Here is a 19,297-nt window from a genome sequence, read left to right as displayed (position 1 = left end):
ACATCCGAGTCTTGAACAGAAAAAAAAGATGTAAACATGATAAATAAATAAGAAATAAAATGTAGATTGTTCCCCCCACCTCTTAAAATGTTTGACTTGGCCTTCCTAATGAAAACGAACTTTGAAGTGTCATAGTAATAAGGTTTCTTACATTTCAGAAGTCTGTCTTAGAATGAAAAAAAACCCAAACCAACAACAAAAAGGAAATTAAAAAAAAAAAAAGAACAACCAAACACCAGGAATGTGAGCTGGGAGGATGTTAAGTTAATGGTGGGCAGATCTGCTGGAGCAGACACAAGACCGTTGCCTGCCAATAAATAAGATACCAGAGAGGAGGGGGTGTCTCAGGGTTTTTTTTCATTTTGTCTTTTCTTTTCATTTAGGATGAAGGCCAGGTGGATCCTACATACAGTAAGCAGCAAAATTAAAGGTTCAGATGAACTAAATATATCATTTAAATAATAATTATAAAAACACAGAGAGCTACTGTCCCCAGCATGTTGGTCCCAAATCTCATCACACCACCAGCAGTTTGAGACTTACCCAGTCTCCATACCTATGAGAAAGGAATGGATGATGGCAATACCACAACTGGGAAGGAGGAAAAAGGGCGAAACTGGAATGGCAAACATCACCTGGAAATGGAATGTTTCCTTCAACGCAGCTGCTACTGCTCCTCCCAGTTTGGCATTGATTAATTTAAGATGTTATTAGAGGTTTAATTGGGTCAGTCACTAGGGGGTTGACCCAACACCAGCAGAAGTTTCCTGGGCCTTTTTCTCTTGATTAGACACTAGTTATGACAGTGCCTGCATCCCCATTACATGCAGAACATGGAGACTCTGTACATTTAGGAATTGGCAGGGAAGGTACTCATGGAAAATACCATTCTGGGGATGGGAAAGACAGTCAATTCCCAAAAAACCCACCAGTAAACCTGAAAAGAAGAACACAGGGCGAGACCAGAACAGTAGCAGAGCTCAAGCTGTATCTGCCTTCCAGAAACTAAACGAAGGTAAGGCTGATCCACAAAATACAGGAGGCAGAAGACCAGCAATCCCAACACAGACATCCTCTGAGAGGTTTGAGGGACAATGGGCAGACATAAGGTATTTGGTGATTTTCCATATGTAAAAAATAATCCTCTTTTCTGAGCAGTGGCTCCCGTGAAAGTTTATGGTGGACAGCAAATGGGACCGTCCTGTACTGTCTCTGAGAAGGTCAACAACAAGGCAGTGGGCAAGGGCCAGCTGCAGCTCCTTTTGGCAGTGATTCAGTGTGCAAAAGCAAAGGTAGGTTTTTGTTGTTACACTAGGAGTTAGGCTTACTGAGGTTTGAGGAGGCATCTGACTTCCTGAAATCCCTAACAGGAATGCTCCTGGTCTCCCAGAAGAGCACAATCCTGGACAGCTAACCTCAAAATCAGCTCTATCACTTCAGGATTCACCACTAGTGAATGTTGCATTCTGCCCAAAAATGGGTAGAAATGACATGAGGAGACATTTTATTGAACAGTTTCAGATTTTCAATCTAGACTGGCCCAAAAAGCATCTAGCAAAATGGAGACTGGTAGAGAAGCAGCAGTTTCACCTGAAGTGGTATCATCTACATAAACCCCTATGAAAACAGGGTCCTTTGTGCTATGGGAAGTTTAAGACCTACTTCATTAAGAAGAAAGTTTTGTTGTCCATGTAAGGACAAGAGAATTCCTTTATCAAATTTGCTTATTCTGTAAGCTCAATATGAAACCTCTAGCACCAGTTTAATGATGGAAGTGTTTAAGCAATAAAGAAAAAGCCTGAATCACATCAGCTTTACAAAGAAAAAGATCACTCATATCTTTCTATTTCTGGCAGGTTTGGTAAATAGCTGGGTTTAAAAATAATAGTAATAATAAAAAAGCAAAGCCTACCTTTAGAGCCAAAGTAGTGTCCCTTTGAAATGATTCAAGGAATGAACAGTGGTCAGGGTTTGAGGGAAGCCAGCCCCGCTGAGTAAAGGTCCAGTTCCACGAAACTGAACACTATTAATTTGCAGTGGAGTTGGTGGGGACTGCAGCAGCTTAGCGTTTCACAGGACTGGCCCTGTAATCGCGTATTGCATTTCTCCAGGTCCAGCCTGACCAAGAAATACCCTGGTTTCAATTGATTAAAAAATATATAAAAGAACAAGAAAGTCTCACACCAAAATAAATAGCTGCCACCACGGCTTCAACAGGCAGGATGAAAGAGCTATTCCCTAAGCGGCTTAGCTGGCAAGCTGGGCAATCCTAGTGTGCACATAGTCATGGTTTGTCAGTGCCTTGACATCAACAGGAATTGAGCCTGGCTCCAAGCAGGAATAGGTTACACACATTACTGTTTTCAGTAGTAAACATCAGCGCTCGAGAGCCTGTGCCCTCTGCAAGCACTTAGTAGTAGCAGCAGCAGCAGCCAAGCCCATGGGTTGGAGAAGACAAGGACCCAGGGTAGGGGAAGACCTCTCCCATTTCTTTTTTTGTCTTCAGGCCAGTGAACCCCAACAAAACCAGATCAATTACAATGTAAAAATAAACAGAGGCCAAAGACTGAGGTGCAAATAATGATAATTGATTTTCCTCTGCTGTCAATTTGCCATTCATAACCAGAGGTTATCAGAAGCTCTGTTCTAGTTCAAACAGGTCACCACTTCAACCATGCCATTCCTGCATGGTCAGCAGTGGCCCGTGCTGTGCTGGAGATTGGACCACTGCCTTCCCCCCAACCTTGGAAATTGGGATTCTGAGCAAACAACACCCTCTAGTTTCAACTGGGTGGATGTGTGCTGCTTTGTTTCCCAACAGTTAAAAAAATCAGCAAGGGGGCAGCCAGTTAGTTTCACCTTCTTATCTGCTGCCAGTCTCCATCCTTGATTTATAGGCACGTGGTGCCACCTCTTTTTTGGTAGCATGTTCTGCAAATATGGCCAAGGGGAGGGGAAGATTTACTAACAGTAAGAAATCACCCTCTGAGTCAGGAGCCCTGATGGGGAGGAAGATGCAATACTCCCTAGAGAGCAGGCAGCCCAGGAAAAGTAAACAACAAGTAGCAGATTTGATATCCACCAAACCGGAGTACAACCCTGCCAAAGATATGGTAAGTGCTAGCCCAGCAGCTCTTCTGATGCTACTTTAGCCCTGAGATGCTAACTTGTTTTGGAGGAGCCCAAGGGGATAAATATGTCTGCATTTTAAAAAAGAAAGGCTTCTGCATGAGCCTCCTACTGTCTCTGTTTGCTGTGTCTGTGCCCCAGGCCAATGTTATGAGCTCTGCCCTTGCTGCTGAGCCCTCAGGCTCCTCTTGGTCCCTGCTTCCCCAGAACTCCCAGCCATCCCCCTCCTGCCTGGGCAGCCCTATGTGTTTCCCACAGCCTGTCCCCAGAGGAAAGATCCTAATAAGCCTTTAGAGTTCAGAGCAACTGGATGAAATGTCATGGGATCGACAACATTGGAAATGATAAGCAGAGAGAGAAGTTGTAAGATCAACTAACCAGAATGATCTAAGCACAGAGCACAACAGATCAGATCAATTCACAAAGGAAAGGGGTGACTAGCAACTGTCTGCAGCTCACTTTCAGTCCTGGCCAGCAGAGCTCCCCAAGTCCTCCATGGCTGTGAAGAGGTTTCCATAGGCAGTTCCTACAAGAAAGAACATCAGCCTCTTCAAACGGTCCTGGCGCACCAGTCCCACCCGTGCCATTTCCTGCCTTCAGGGAGCTGGCATTGGTCCTCACTCTCCTTCCTGGAGCTGCAGCACTTCCCCATCCTTGTTCTTGCTGCCCTTGTGCTTGAACGATCCTGTGCCTGTCTCTAATCCCATGGAGGGGGGCTCCCTCCATGGTGCTGTGGGGGGGATGTAACACATTGGCAAAATGGGGGGCCACTGGAGGATTACAATGCCAGCAAGGTGGGAGAGTTCAAGGAATCCGAGGACTGGTCACCACTGCTGCTGCTCCTCCGGTGAGCTTTGGAGCAGGACTCAGATGGGGAGAGAGGAGACTCCTGATCCAACACGTTGGGGTAGGTGAACACCAGGTTGGAGGAGCCAGGTGTGATGGCTGGTGTTGAGGTCACCACGATGGGAGTGTTGAGTGCCTCCTCCCCATAAAAACCTCCAGCAATGCTGATGGGCTTAATGACAGACCTCTGGGCTTTGTCAAGGACCAAAGAGGAAGATGGGATCTCTTCTTCCACAGGCTCCTGCTTCACCACCACTGCTCCACTCCCTCCAGTCCGAACGCTCTGGAGGCTGCTAGATGGTGGGCTCCGACGTTCCTCAGGGCTGATTTTGCACACAGGGCTGTGAGCCACTAGCATAAACTCCAGCTTCTCCTTCTCCTTCTGGAGCTCAGCAATCTCCTTCTGCAGCACTGACTTCTCCTCCTCCAGCACTTCAGTTTCCTGCAGACAAAAGGGAATAAGTAAATATCAGAGTGTTTGGAACTGCTCCTCACCTGAAGCATGGTCATCAAGTCTAGTTCCCATCTGACACGGGCAGATACATCTCAGACTCTTGATGAGCCAAGCAGGCACTAGGTCATCACCAGCTGAGTATCTTGTGCTTCACATGTCTACCAATAAGCTATTGCCAAACTTGATCAATCTAAGGGTTTCTAACGAGCTCACCTTAATTTTCTCATGTCCAGCTTCTACCACTCTGTCTTGGCTTGCAACTTCACTCTTCTCCCTTGCTGTCTGACTGGCAGACACCTTAGCAGCAAGGACTCAGATCTCCTCTCATTGTTTTTTGTTTTAGGCAAGTCATATTCTTTTTACTTCTTAGGCAGAGGTAGTGTACAGCAATTTCTAAAGTGTTTCCATTTTCTTTGTGTAGTGCATATGTGGTATTAGGTCTGACGCCCGACTCTTGCACAAAGGACTAACACTTCCATCTCCACAGGATCATCCCTTGACGCATCCTAGGATTAATACATTTACCTTTCCCATGGTCACATCACATAGTGAATCTGTTAGCAATTAGTACCTTCCTGCATGAGGAGGTTACCAATTTCACAAAAGTACTCATCCTCAGTCCTTCAGGACATGACCTCCTGCTTTGTGCTCCTCTCACTTCTATTACTTTAGTCATGACAATCCTTAAATTCTTCCTACAGGATGACCTGCCTCCCCTACACTGAGAGTATCTCCTGAATTTGACTCAGCAGCACATTTCGCTGGTGTGCTTTCACTGCTGCTGCTGTGCTTGTTAATAAGATCAGTGAATAAAAGCAGCCCCCGCCTGGTTCTTGAGCAGGAGCACTGGAGCCTTCCCTCCAGCCTTTTTTGACAGGACAAGACGACACAACACGACATCATGACACACCCTTGTCTCCTCTTCAGGCAGTCCCTTACCCATGCCACAATTCTTGTGCTCATCCATACCTTCTCCAGCTTAATTAGTTATTTCCCCTATGGCACTATACCACAAGTTTCTGCGGTGCTTCCTTTGTGCAGGAAATCAGTATCCCCACCAAAGAAAGGTTAGTCTAAAGAACGTGGCTTTGATAGGTACACATAACACCTGCCTTGTTTTCTACTGCTTTCAGATGGTCCTACCGTCTTCAGTACTTTCGTCCTTAAAGCCAACCTTTGAGACACATACAGCATTCTTATTTCTACTTATGGAGGGAGACAAGAAGTAGTGTGGCTCAAGCTAGTTGGGAGGCTAGAAGGGAAGAAAGCTCTTAGGGCATTTTCGGCAGCGAGCAAGGGAAATTTAGGCTCCTGAGCTCCAGGCTCAAGCTCTCACCCCTGCTTATGCAGCAGCAATGCCACTGGGGAGCCTTGGAAGGGGAAGGCAGCGTGTGTGTTGTCGCATCTTTCTTGAACATGCTAGGAGAGGAAGAGCAATACCTGCCAAGCTGGTCCAAAGGGCAGGCAACAAGGAAAGAGAAATGTATGCAGAGCACGTACCGCCTGGAGTTTCTCTGTTAGCTCTCGACGCCTGTTACGACACTTAGCAGCTGCCAGCTTGTTCCTCTCTCTCCGGATCCTTCGCTTCTCTTCTTCCTCAGGCGACAGCTGTGGGCAAGTGCCAAGAAAACCCACGATCAGATCTGAGCAAGGCTTTCCTTGAAGTTTGTGAGGATTTAACCACAATGCAAAGGAAAAAGGCCTGATCCAGCAGGATGCTGAGCACTCCCCCTCTTCACCAATGTCAGCAGAAGATGAAAGCACACAGTATCTCTGCCTGCACCAGGTCTTAGCAGAAAGGGTGAGGAGAAGATGGAGAGAGGAGCAGGGGAAAGATTGTGTAAGAGGACAGTGAATCTGCACCAAGGCCAAACAGATAAAAGATGCTCCGATTGTTTCACAACTTGGGTGGTACATTAAGCAAAACCAGAGCATGATGTTGTAAGTGCCTCTTTCTTAAAAGAAAATATCTACTGCTTCCCCCACAAAAAATACTTTTTAGCTTGAAGGTTGGGGATGGAGGGGGGTGGGTAGACGGGAAATCAGCAGAGCTCCCATGAAGCAACAATGATTTATACCACCCAAAAATCTGACCTCAGATTTTCAGGCACTCGGTGAGATAACGCACTGTGCTTCTTGCATCAGCAGGCAAGGCTCCAGTGATATCAAGGGCTTCCTGAGGCCAGCTGACATCCTCACTGATATAAATCAGGAGCAATTCCATAGAAACCCATCAGCAACACTCTTGCGAAACCAGAGGAAGTGAGCAGAAGCCCACAAGATCTGGTCAAGTCAAGCCTAGCTTTTGGGGGTTGAGACAAGGTTTTATACATCCCAGCAGCAGCACACAGGCTCGCACCGCTGCCACGGCCGGGGAGCTGGTACAGCAGTGCGTGAACAGGGCTGGCACGGCCCAGCTCACAGCATGCAGGACCTGGTGCAAACAGATGGCCATGGGGATTCACAGCAAGTGCTTGGCCTTGCATCTGCCTCTACTGCAGACTGACCTCGTGCCCTGCAATTGAGCCTCACTGGGCTGGAGTGTGCTGCAGGGGCTTTGGCCCAGTGACTGCAAACAAAAGTGAAACGAGCACCCTGCAGAGCACGTGTCGGATCTCACGTAGTGACAGCAGAGACTAGAAAGACAAACTTTTTTTCATAAAACCTTTCAGTTTTAACATCTTCAGGAGCTGTCGAAATTGCAAATGAGATATTCACCCTTTTATTATCTTTTCTTTTTAGTGTTAGTTTTACTCTAACCTCATTTTGGTTTGTTTTGGTTTGCTTTATTTCCTTAATTTTGATCTTGGCAGTTTCGGGGAGTTTACTTCAGCTGCTGGGCATTCCCCTTGCTCAGTTCTGCTTTTCTGGTGGGGAATCGGGTCCGTTGCTGCAATTTCAGCTCCATGTAGCATGAGCCCCGGAATACACAGTGAGCAATACAAGCACTTCTAGGACTTCAGGACACAGGTTTGGGGCCTGAAAGCTTTTCCATCAGCAGATCACAGCACTCCACCTGGGGGTGGGGGGATACCTACACACTGCTGGGCAGTGGCCAGCAGGGCTTTGGCATACTCGCGTTGCCCCCACCTCCAGCAAGGAGCCCCCACAGGCACCACTCTCCTCACTACAGCTCTGCCTGCTCAGTTCCCGCCCATACGTGTAGGGGGTAAAAATGTATTTGCACACCAGTATCCGCAGTATGGAAAAGCTTTAAGCATGCACACAAATTCTATGCTGACTTGGGGCCACTGCATACAGTTTTCAAGAGCCCTTCCATGCTTCAGAAGCACAGACCTCATTGAAATATGTTGGGACTGAAATTTCTCCTCCCAGGGCCTTCAGTCATTTTAAAATTACCTGTCTCTGAGGCTACGCTTTGCAAAAATCTCATAGACTGGGCTGAAGCCCCTAATCTGTATGTGCTTAACGTTATACTGGGTCTAAAAAGGAATATTCTGTCAGCGGTAGCTGGATTTGTTTGAAAGCGGTTGGATTTGGCACTCTTCGTGCCCCTGCTGTACACATTATCTGTAGCTTGTCCAAGCCCAATACGTGCATTCGCTGGCAGAAACGTTCATCAAAACAGGCTCTTTTCATAAAGCGTTACACAATGTTTTCCAAAAAGGCACTCTGATGCGGTGTTCAAAGCCCCAACAGCAGAAACCTGAGCCAAAGAGCCACGGTAAAGCGCCCGGGTACTGCCTTAGCACGTGTCTAATCAAAAGGACTTGGCTTTGAATGACCCACAATGAACGGCTTGCAAACAAGCCACGGGCCAGGAATTGCTTGGCAGACATCCTTCAGCAAATAACTCTGAACAACAAATAAAGCGGAGAATATGGTGATCTCTTCACGGCCAATTTGTGAACACAGAGGCAGCATTTGTCAAACAAATTAGTTGTTGCTAATTATTCCCCGAGTTCTTGTGAGAGTCTTCCTGACTTTGGACACCAGCCCTGCACACAGGGAAACAGAAGGTAGCTCTGGCTGGTGGAAAGGGCTGGCACATACCCGAACCACCACCACGGCTGCCCCCATCTTTCCTCCCAAAACCAGGTCTTGGGTATGCAAAGAAGGTGCAGCTCACTCTGGACAAGTTACTTTAACCCCTTCCCTCCCTCTTGGGTCAAAACCAGACAGCAACTCCACATAAAATAACCATACTGTGAATCAAAACAGATGACGTGGAAGTAAAAGTAGGGCTGGTGAGCTTTATTAGAAACAGACCTCATGCAATAGCGTGTGCTGGTGAACTGAGGGTGCACAGCGCATCTCATTACACTGCTCTGCAGCGACCCACACAACTGCTGCTTGGGAACAATTCAGGGAGATCTAGATTATTCAAACTTCTTTTTTTTTCCTTTTCTTTTAAAATAAAAACAGCCTAGCAAAGCAGATAGCTATTCACCAGCCAGCCCTGGAGAATGCTGTTTCTTACTGTGAAGAGATTCACAAGGCTGAAAGGATTTCTAGAAGATGAGACAACTGCATGTAGTCCACTGCCCTGCGTCAGCACAGGATTCAGGGTTCTGGCTCAGTAACCCCATCAGGAGGTGGAGCACGGGGCAGCCATGGCACAAGCCACCCCATCGTAGTTATGAAAATGCTGGGTTGGGAGAAGAAAAGTCTCTGCTTATGGGATACCCACTTCACCACTGTAAAGTAAGTGACTGCATGTTTGTAGTGGGAAAGTGGATTTAGACCCCAGATATCCAGAAGGCTCTTGCTGCTAGACTCGGGATGCTCTAGGGAAGATGGTTGGGTATCACCCAGAGGTGAGACTGGAGCAGCAGTAGGTGCCACGGAGCAGATATAAAACTCCAGCTGATGTAATTTGGGTGTCAGATTTGTGAAGGACCTACATAAAAGCTCCTGGGCTTGCTCAGAGGTTTCCTTCTGCCTAGAGTGGCAGACACACTCAAACTGAAACCCAGGGCTCAGCTTCAGAGTTTCACCTGCTTTTGAAACCTAACCGCAATGCAGTCCAGTGGTGTGAAGCATTTGATGGAGATTGGGTAAGTCTTGCCGTACGATGAGGAAGCAGCAATAGAGTCACCCTCTCTCTTACACCCTACGTCACCCTGAGAAATTCCAGCACCTGTACAGCACAGGGGATGGACCCCAAAATTCCCCCATAGGGCCAGGATATTCTGAGAGAGGGCAGGCGAGAATCCCTGCATGCCTGTTTTTGAGGCAGCCCCAGCTGCTCTCCCCTCCATGCTTACCTGCTCATCTCTTCGTCTCCGACCCACTGTGGTTCCAATGGTTTTGATCACACCAGGTCGCTGAAGGGCTGTGTGTCCGGCCACTGAAGACAGTGGGGGCAGTGGATGGCTGTAGGGATGTGAGCGAGAGTAAGGGCTTGACATGGAGGTGATCACGGTGGGCTGGACCATCCACTGCAGGTCTTGGCTAGTTGTGATGGCGTTGATCGTAGGGATAAAAGCACTGCCTGATCCTGGCATATCTACTCGAAATTTCTGGGAGGAAAGGCAGAGGAGGAGAGAGAGAGAGAGAAGCAAAGAAACCGTCAATGAAAGCAGAACATAAGTGGTTACTCGGAAACCAGCTATACCCTCAGGAGTGGCACTAGTGAGGATCAAAGCAGCACCTGAACCAAAGGCACAGGCTGCTGGTACGGCTGTAGCATCCCAGGCAGCCCCTGACTGCTGCAGCCCCCTGAGAAAGGCACTGGGCTCAGGCATATCCCCTGCAGAGCAGCCCTGCTCTCTCCCAACTGCCTTCCTCAACCCCTCATGCCTCCCCAGCATTCCCTACACCAGCCTCCCTTCCCAGGCAGCATACTCAGTGCCACCTCCCACCTGTGCCCACCACTCCTTCCAGCATGGAGTGAAAGGGGAATTGAGGAGCTTCTAGAAAAACATCTGTCTGCCAGTCCAAAGAAAACAAAGAGAAACTTCAGTTCTGAATTGCCACTGCCAAGCAGAGCTAAGCCACCTTCTACCAAAGTATTCCTCTGAAATTTGGGCTCAGTCCACACAGGGTTTGGTACAGCAAGAACAGCAACTTGCTTCTCGTTCAGTGCTTCTGTGCCTGCCACACACAAAGCGCAAGCAACCCGGCCCCAGGATGGTTACGTGCAAGGATATGTATTTTAATAGCAGCCTATAAAATAGGTCTTAGGATTCAGATCGGACAAGTTCCCTGCAGCTCCCTGCACTGTCTAGACAAAACAAGGCAGCAGTAAAACCAAGGCAGTAGGTAATGATCTCCTCTAAAATACATGTACACCTTGTTTCAGACAGAGGTAAATCCATCTGGATAATATGCTGGCATTAAACTGCAAGGAAAACAATCGCTTGTTCCCGGAGGGAGAAAAGGCAGAGAAAGAATGCTTTTGTCTATGCTGAACTCCTTCAGGAGGCTTTCAATGGTTAGACTCAGTTTTACAGACAGGCATGCCTTGCTCCAGCAATCACTGGAGCAAGGGACAGGGCTTGTAGGACCAGCAGCCATCACTACCACCAGTTTGTAAGCCTTGAAATGATCCTGTGAAAAACGTGCTTTCTTGGGTCAACAAACTAGCTTCCCAGAGAAGTAAGAGCCCTTGCATCAGCCTGACCTCAGCTCAGGTAAGCGTCCCAGATAAGGGACAGCACTTCTACACAGATTTCCTTTTCTGGGTGTGCCTAGTCAAGCACCTTAAGTGCTTTGTTAAAAGAAGGCTACTGCAAATAGTATTTCACGTTCTGATAACTACAGCATTTCAGGACAGTATTAGCCATAAGAAGTCCAGCTGCCAATGCCTGCAGACCAGAAGATCCTGTTTGAATACTGACAAATGCCGGTTTACAGCTTTGGACAGCTCAAAATCTAACCAGAAAGGATATGAGAAGGAAGGAGAAAACAGAGTTAAGCAGGTGGGGGAATTATGCAGCAAGGATGACACTGGCACCAAGATCTTGGCAAAAGCCCCATCAGAACCTCAGAGATTCACCTGGACCTCGAGTCCAGCACAGCCTCAGCATACTCCACGTTTCAAAGTGCATGCCATCTTTGTAAGCTGTCCCAGTTAACCACCGAGGGCCACAGCTGCAAACTGTCAACACTACAGAGGCATTTACCAGAGCAAACCTCCTGCTTTGCTCTGCCCACTGAAGGCTGCGAGCACACGGTGTGATGCCTTGGTGCCTCCACAACCATAACAAAGGCATCTTAACCTTGCATAAGGGAAGAAGGTCAAGACTAGTTAAACCACAGAGGTTCAGGGGACGCAAGTTCTACTTCCAGCTCTACAAGTGGCTTCTGCCATAACCTCTACCCACCTGTGCCACCATCCCTCCTGTACCCAAAAAAAGCAGAGATGGAAGAATCCTGTATTCTCTGCAGGAACACTAGAAAGCTATGGCTTTCCTGTGCAAAGACACCCAGAGAAAACTACCTTTGCTGTGGTCCCACATTTCTGTGCCCAATGACCTGCTAAAAATTCTCATCAGGGTTCAAGAGAGAGTCAGATCCACCATCAAATCAGCCACATAAGATACGATCATCTGACACAAAGATCAGGCTCCAAGTTACTGTTAAAATGGCTACTCCACTTGCAAACACTCCTGTATTTGACCTAAAACACTGTTCTAACACGAGTGAGAGGTCTCCTAGACAGTGAAGGGGAGCTGCTCAAGCCAGACATTCCTGAGCAGTTCCGCAGTGCTTGCTCTGTCACCAGCTTCCTTTCTAATCCCTCAAAATATCCTTTAAAAGTTCCTTAAAGCCTGTATTCTGCATTTTCCAAAGGTGGTGTTTTTCCCAGATAACTAAGAGATGCTGCTGTGACAGGCTGAGTCTTCAGATACAAGGTGCTCAGGCTGCCGCTGGTTTTTACAAGTATTGCTTCCTGACTGGTCGGGTTTTCCCCACACATATCATTTTCCTTGCTCGGACACTTCACTTGATCAGCTTAGCCATGACAAAAAGCTGCTGGCCCCCTATGCTCTGCCTGGTGGCCATCAGTTCTGACCCTTGGGATGCTGCTGCTTTCTCGTGCCATACCCTGTATTCCCCGCCAGTTTCCCTGCAAAGTCCCTTTGGGCACCAGCCTCCTCACTTTGGAGCTCCGGATCTTTCCCCAGAACGCAGAGCTCCAGCTTTGCTGTCCCAATGCCCTCTCACACTCAGATAGTTTTGATGCCCCTGCCAACACCACCTACCTTCACCCACCGCCCCATTTCTCCTCTTTCCAGATGCCACTCCTGCCTTTTCCTTGCCCAGAACAGCCACAGCTTTCCTCTCCTGACCTGGGAGAGGCCCCTGGAGGCAGCTGTCTAGCAGCTCTCCGTTCACTTAATCTACGAGGAATTCACAGTCCTACAGAAAAGATGTGGTGATAGGAAGATTGCAGGGCTACACACGCAGCACGCACTCGGCCACGAAGCCACTGCTCTCCTCCTGACCCAAGCAACAGGCAGAGGAAGGTGTCATTAAAAAATGCAACAACAGAACAAATAGAAAGAGTTCTGTTATTAAGAGTCTCAAGAACTGAGGTCAGCCTCTGCTCTGCTTTGAAAATATGGGGTTGGAGAGCAGTCTCCCTCATAGTCAAGGGAGTCTCCCACAAGTCCTCCCACGGGCAGGGACAGGCTGCATTAACAGGCCACAACCTAGGAGCACAGGAGCATTTCAGGCTTTGGCTCCATGGTCCCTCTTCTCCATCTTAATGAGTAATTTCTATCCACACACTGTTGTGTTTCCGCTCGTCTCCAAACCTTCAGGTGCATTTGTAACTGCAAGCACTGAGCAGCACCAGAAGTCGATTTAGAAAAGGGGACAAGGACCACGAAAAAAAAAAACCACAAACAAAACCAACAACAAACCCACCGAAAACGCACCCGGAGAATCTTTAACCACTACTCACTTAACAAATATAAAGTGTATGGGATATGTCCTGTAATAAATATAAGGTCCCTGACCGTGCTCCCATGTTGAACATCTCCTCGAAAGAAAACTGGACACAGTGCTGGAATATTTGAAGGGAAAGTCGACCAGAGTACACAAACTCTTCCTATTAAAGCCTATGTTTACCACATGGTAAGTCAGTGATTAGGAAAATTGCATGACACACAACTTAAAAGAAAAATGTTCCAGTGCTGCATTGCATGGGAAAAATAACTAAAGAGCATCAAAGTTTTGGCTCAGAGACACAGTTTCCACTTAAACATGTGACCAATGCATCTTTTCTTGCTTTAGGAAAAAAAAAAACCCCACGCTGAAGAAAAAATTTCTATAATGCATATTTTCTGTAGTGATAAAACTGCAGATCTCCATAGACCAGAATCAGCAAGAACAGCCCGACTGCTGGGGTAAAGGCAACGCTTACATTTGATCCTAATCTACAACATCTGTAAGGATCAAGGGAAAGACTAAGCGCAAGGCCTTGAGAAATCTCCCAGATTCGTAAAGAAAACATTTTATGTTCTCATTAAACCAGCGTCCTGCTCAAAGCCCTGTTCAGAGTCACTCCAGAAACTGGGCTTCACCCCGGGTATCAAACGCCACACACGCCAGATACACAGTCCCAAAAAAGAAAAGGGGGAAAACTCAAGTTATCCGTCGGACCTCGAAAGCTCAAAACTAAGCAGCGCTGGAATTTGACCTACAGCAAGTGCTTGAATCCAGCGCAGCTGCTGAACCGCAGGAGGAAAGGGAGAGCGAAGGATTTGTAGCTTGCCGGGCGTTTCCAGCTTCTCAGCTCCCCTTCCCGCTCCCTCCCCACCTTGTCCCGGCGTTTACGGTAAAGCAGGGAATAAACTGGAGTGTAATCCCTGGAAACCTCGTTCCGCAGCCCGCAGAGGGCACCAGCGAGATGCATTTGGAGCAGGCGGGGAGAGGCGGCGAGTCATTTCTGGTAAAACTTCTTTAATGTGAGGAATGTCACGGGCTGGTACGGTTGGCAAAGTTTAAGACTGGCCTTTTTTTTTTTTTTTCTTTCTTTTTTTTTTTCCCCCAAATGATCCTATGACTTCTTTTTGCGAAGACAGCGACACGCTCACCCTGCCAGTTCGCTCAGACGAGTCACACAAGAAACAGGAATAATAATATTGTAAGAAGGGGAGAGGGGGGTCAACTTTGAAAGAGCAAAAAAAAAAGCAAAAAAAAAAAAAAAAAAAGAGTGAGGCTGGGCCAGCTGATGTAAACAAGTTATGAAATAACTCAGGTTTGTATAACTGCCCCGATTGTGTAATGCCTTCCCCAGAAGTGGTGGATTTAGTCGATGTAGGCATATAAGCCATTCCGAGATGTTTTCTTAGGAAAATGAAATGGGAGAAAAAAAAAAAAAAAAAAAAAAAAAAGCAACCCACCCGACCTCAAACCACCCGAGTTTTAGGTCCTCGGGATTCACGTCGCTTCCCCAGGAAATATCTGCCATTCCTCAAGCTCCGGTCGGCAGCGGAGCTTCGGGGGCAGCGCTCCGGCGGCTCCCGGGACGCTCCCGCTCGGGAAAAGCCATCGCTAGCCCGGAGAGCGGCTGACGGGAACGGGAAAAGGGAGCTCCGCCGGCTTTTGGGAGAGGGAAATAGAATGTCACCGCCACGGAGCTAAAGTAGGAGAGGTGGGGAAGAAGTAGGGAGACCACTTTACAGAGACTTGAAGGAGCTACAGCCCGCTTCGAGCCGCCCCTCCTGCGTGTTTCAGGGCGGCTGCAATAGCGCCTTGAAAGTAACTCGAGCGGCGCCTCCCAAAGTCCCAGAGGGAAGACGCCCAAGCTGGTGCGAGCGAGCCCGAGCGCCGGGAAGGGTTTGGGGAACGGAGGGACAGCAAAGCTCCCGACCAGAACAAGAGCAGGAAGGAAGAAAAGAGTCAAACGCGCCCGCGTACGTGCGTTACCGGCCCCGGAGAGGAGTTGCCCGGAGCAGCCCTTTCATTTCCGAGCTGGCCCGGCACCGGGACACCCGCGCTGGGGAGGGGGGGACCCGCACCGGGACACCCAGGCGGGGGGGACACCGCATCGGAACCCCCGGGAACTAAACGGGGGGGACTCCGTACCGGGACACCCAGGAACTAAACGGGGGGACACCGGACCGGGACCCCCGGGAAAGCAGGGATGTCATTATCTCCCATCCAGGCTCGGTGCACGGCGCTGCCTCCCACAGACACCCCCATTCCCGGGCGGGCATCTCGGAGAGGAGCTCAGCTCAACATCCCGCCCGGCAGGGTCGCGGCAGTCGCTCCGGGTCAAGCAAAGGAGGGAAGGAAAGAGGGAGAGAAGGCAATGGGCTGCGGGACGGCGGCCCCGGCACCGTCTGCGCTCCCCGGGCGTGGCGGAGAACTCCTGCCGGGAGCAGCTCCCGGAGGGACCGCGGAGGGAAGAGAGCCCCGGCGGTACCTGCTGGGCTGCGCTGCTGGAGTAGGTCTCGGGATGTCCCGGGGAGCCGCTGCTGCCTCTGGAGGAGGTGTCGAAGTTCCCGGGGTAGTCCTGGTACATGGTCCGAGGTCGGGCCGGGGGAGCCGCGTCCCCGCCTTCCCGCACCGACACCCGCCGCTCCCTCGCCGTCTCCCCGCCCCCTTCTCCCTCCTGCCTTTCGCCTCCCGACGCTCGCCGCGGAAAGGGGGGGAAAGAAGGCTTCGGAGGAGGGAAAATGCTTTAAAAAAAATATGGAAAAAGAGAGAAAAAGGAAAAAAAAATAAGAAAAAAAAATAACAGAGGCTCAGGCGGCAGCGAAGCGCCGGCGGGACGGGAGGGCTCAGAGGGAGCGATGTCCTCTCTCCGCGATCCCGGCGCGACTCGCCCCGCCGGCCGAGCGGCCCCGGCCCCGGGGGCTGCGGGCGGGGCGGGTTCTCCCCCCGCCCCCCCCCCAAAAACCAACCCCTTTTCCCCGGCGCGGGGGTGACTCAAGCGGGTCTCAGGGCTCGCTCCCTCCCCCGGTCCCGCGCCGAGCGGGAGCTGCGCGCACTCGCGGTGACTCAGAGCAATGGCATCGTCCCCGGCTCCACTCGCTTATTATCCGCCCGCCGCACCATGTGCACTCGCACACGTCAAACCCGCGGCGCACCGGCCCCACCTTGCCAGCGCGGAGCCTCCCACCTGCCGGCACCGCGGGGGGGGACGGCGGGATGGGGAAACAGGGAGACACGGATCCGCGCACTCCGCGACCGCCCCCGCCGCTTCGACCGCCCCCGCCCGGACCCGCGTGAACGCGGGTCCGGGCGGGGGCGGTCGGAGCGGCGGGGGCGGTCGCGGCGGCGAATTCCCGTCAGGCCCCCCCCCCCCGCCCCACTTGGTCGCGCCCGCTGTCGCACGTTGCCAAAAATGGTCATTTGCGTCGCACGACGCGAGCGCGGGTTTCCTTGCCGCGGATGACGCGCTGCGAGAGGGATTCCCTGGCTCCGCCGCCGGGATTTAAAGGGGCCACGCACCGATATCCAGCCTGGGAAGGGGGGGACGAGGGGGGAGACGGGGCTCTAATTCACAGCGTCAGTAAAGCCAGTGTTAGTCTCGGCTAGTTTTTCTAGCAGAGTTAATCTGTTTCTGTGTCTTTCAGCTATTGTGTTTATTTATCTATTATTTATTTATTATATCCTTTATTTTCTTTTTAATTTTATTAATAATGTGTTTATTTTCTTTTTATTTATTTTATTATTAATTTGTTTATTTTATTTTAATTCTATTTATTACGTTTATTTATAGTCTATTTATTTGTTTATTTTCTTTTTTATTTATTTCCTTTTAATCCTATTTATTTTCTTTTATTTTAGTTATAGCATTTATTTATATTCTGTGTATTTATTTTAATTTTATTTCATTTTATTTATTGTGTTTGTTTATGTTCTATTTATTTGTTTCTTTTCTTTTTTATTTATTTATTTCCTTTGAATTTTATTTCTTTTCTTTTATTTGTGGAATTTATTCATATTCCGTGTGTTTGTTTCTTCCTCTCCTCTCCTCTCCTCTCCTCTCCTCTCCTCTCCTCTCCTCTCCTCTCCTCTCCTCTCCTCTCCTCTCCTCTCCTCTCCTCTCCTCTCCTCTCCTCTCCTCTCCTCTCCTCTCCTCATTTATAGTCTATTTATTTTCTTTTTATTTATTTCCTTTTAATTGTATTTATTGTCTTTACTAGTATTTTATTTATTTGTGTGTTCATTTTCTTTTTACTTATTTATTTTTTTGTTATTTTGGGGTTTTTTTTTGATTTTTTTTATGATTTATTTTCTTTTTACTGATAGAATTTTTATGATTTTTATTTTGTTTCATTTATGACATGGTTTCGTACGCATGGTGTTATTGGGCTGAGGGTTGGACTTGATGATCTTAGAGGTCTTTTCCAACCTTAATGATTTTATGATTCTATTTCATTCTTATTTTTATTATTTATTTATTTCATACTCACTCCTTTTTTGATTGTTTTTCAATTTCATTTTTACACTTAGTTTTTCAGTAGACTCCTCCATCCTCCTGCGAGCTGGCGGCAGAGCCACTCTGGGCCTCCAAAGCAGAGTATGTCACAGGAAGGGCAGGTAACGGCCTGAGGCTGCCCTGCAGTAGAAGCTCTCTGGGTAAGGACGGAGTCGGTGGCATTGCCGGGTCACTGACTGGCACAGGCTGGAAGGTGGCAGAAGCAGAGAGAGCGGAGCCATCCGCATGGAGAACATGGGCTCCTGGGTGACCTGCAGCATACATAATAATGTGATTAGATAGATTGTGATTAACAAATTGCTAAAACATTGCACTTAAACCCAATATCTTTCCTTTTCACCCTCCTGAAGGATTCACTCAGCCCTTAGCGTTTCCTAAGGAAAGTCATCTAAGTTCAAGCTGTAAAAATCTTATTTAATCTGTCTCACAGGCAAAGTATTTTCCCACAAGAGCTCATCTGAGAGTGACGGATGGGCTCTCACCACTCACCCTGTCCTCCTTGGGAAGGGAGAGCCAGCGCCCATCTCAATCCCAGAGTCTTCAGGGAACTCTGAATAAAAGCAGCGCATCTGCGATAAGTCTTTAACGACTGACTGTTTTAGCACAGAGGTGGGCATTTGGGACCAAAACTTCTACTTGTAGATGCTGTTTGGTTTTCAGCACCTTCATTTTCCAGGCAATTGAAATTCTTCATCCAAATTAGCCACAGCATCTGACTTTGGGGGAGGTGGGGACAGGGCTGTAAAAATAAACCTGTGCTTCCAACTTGCGTTGCGTTAGGAGCAAGGGGCTGGGAAGGGGAGAGGTACGTTAGCAGGCACAGCAGGGCTGTGACGTGCTTTTCCCCTTGGGCTGCACGTCAGGCAGATGATCTGCACGTGCTTCTTTCTGCTAGAAAGAAAATTAGTTCAAGATGTGAGAGGAATTGGGCTGCAGTCATTAAAAAACAAAGAGAGACAGGGGAAAAACATGAATTGTAATAAAGAAGCTGAACAAAAGATGTTGGGGTTTGGCTGGTCACCTCCCTTGGCTCTGCCTCCAGCTTTCCTGAGGTGGAGGCTACTGCTGGCCCCGGGCTTTACCAGGCATTGGGAACCACTGCTGTCATCTGGGGTCACCAGCCCCATCTTCAGTCATGTTTTAAATCAGGCAGTGGGCTTGCAGAAACCACGCTACTGTGCAGCGAAAGTATTTGGCCCAGGAACAGGGAGACGAGGCAGAAAGAGGGGTGCTGAAGCGTTAGTGTTAAGGCATTTGGCGAGAGGAAGAGAGAGGGGCTTTCTTGTCCCCTCTCTCCCCCCAGAATTGTGTCTGTAATTTTTCTTCCTGACATTCAAGTGCTGTTTTAATAGTTGGCTGCAGTTAACGTGGATGCAATTAGTTGACACTTGTAAATCCTCTAGTTAAAAGACCTGTAAGAAGTGTAGGAAGGTGAGGGCGTACCTGAGGCCAAACCCTCAGCTACTGTTGGGCACTGAACTCCTTCCACGGCTGGGCCG

General features: G+C 48.7%; 1 protein-coding gene across 2 annotated transcripts; it reads right to left on the bottom strand.

The window, feature by feature from the left end:
- Nucleotides 1-785: 785 nt before the first annotated feature.
- On the bottom strand, nucleotides 786-16,557 carry FOSL2 (FOS like 2, AP-1 transcription factor subunit). Of its 2 annotated transcripts, none has more exons than XM_054062537.1 (5): nucleotides 16,450-16,557; nucleotides 15,774-16,029; nucleotides 9,658-9,912; nucleotides 5,930-6,037; nucleotides 786-4,417 (listed from the first exon to the last, which is right to left on the bottom strand). In XM_054062537.1, exons 2-5 carry the CDS (start codon nucleotides 15,870-15,872, stop codon nucleotides 3,908-3,910), a joined length of 972 nt encoding a protein of 323 aa, XP_053918512.1. In that variant the 5' UTR covers nucleotides 15,873-16,029; nucleotides 16,450-16,557; the 3' UTR covers nucleotides 786-3,907. The 2 variants fall into 2 exon arrangements, with proteins under 2 accessions (XP_053918512.1, XP_053918511.1); XM_054062536.1 differs by lacking the exon at nucleotides 16,450-16,557 and adding an exon at nucleotides 16,255-16,407.
- Nucleotides 16,558-19,297: the final 2,740 nt, after the last annotated feature.

Source organism: Cuculus canorus, chromosome 3 (genome assembly GCF_017976375.1).
Source record: "Cuculus canorus isolate bCucCan1 chromosome 3, bCucCan1.pri, whole genome shotgun sequence".
Taxonomy (NCBI): Eukaryota; Metazoa; Chordata; class Aves; order Cuculiformes; family Cuculidae; genus Cuculus; species Cuculus canorus.
Note: the sequence above shows the minus strand (reverse complement) of the source record. Positions and strands in the feature narration are given on the sequence as shown.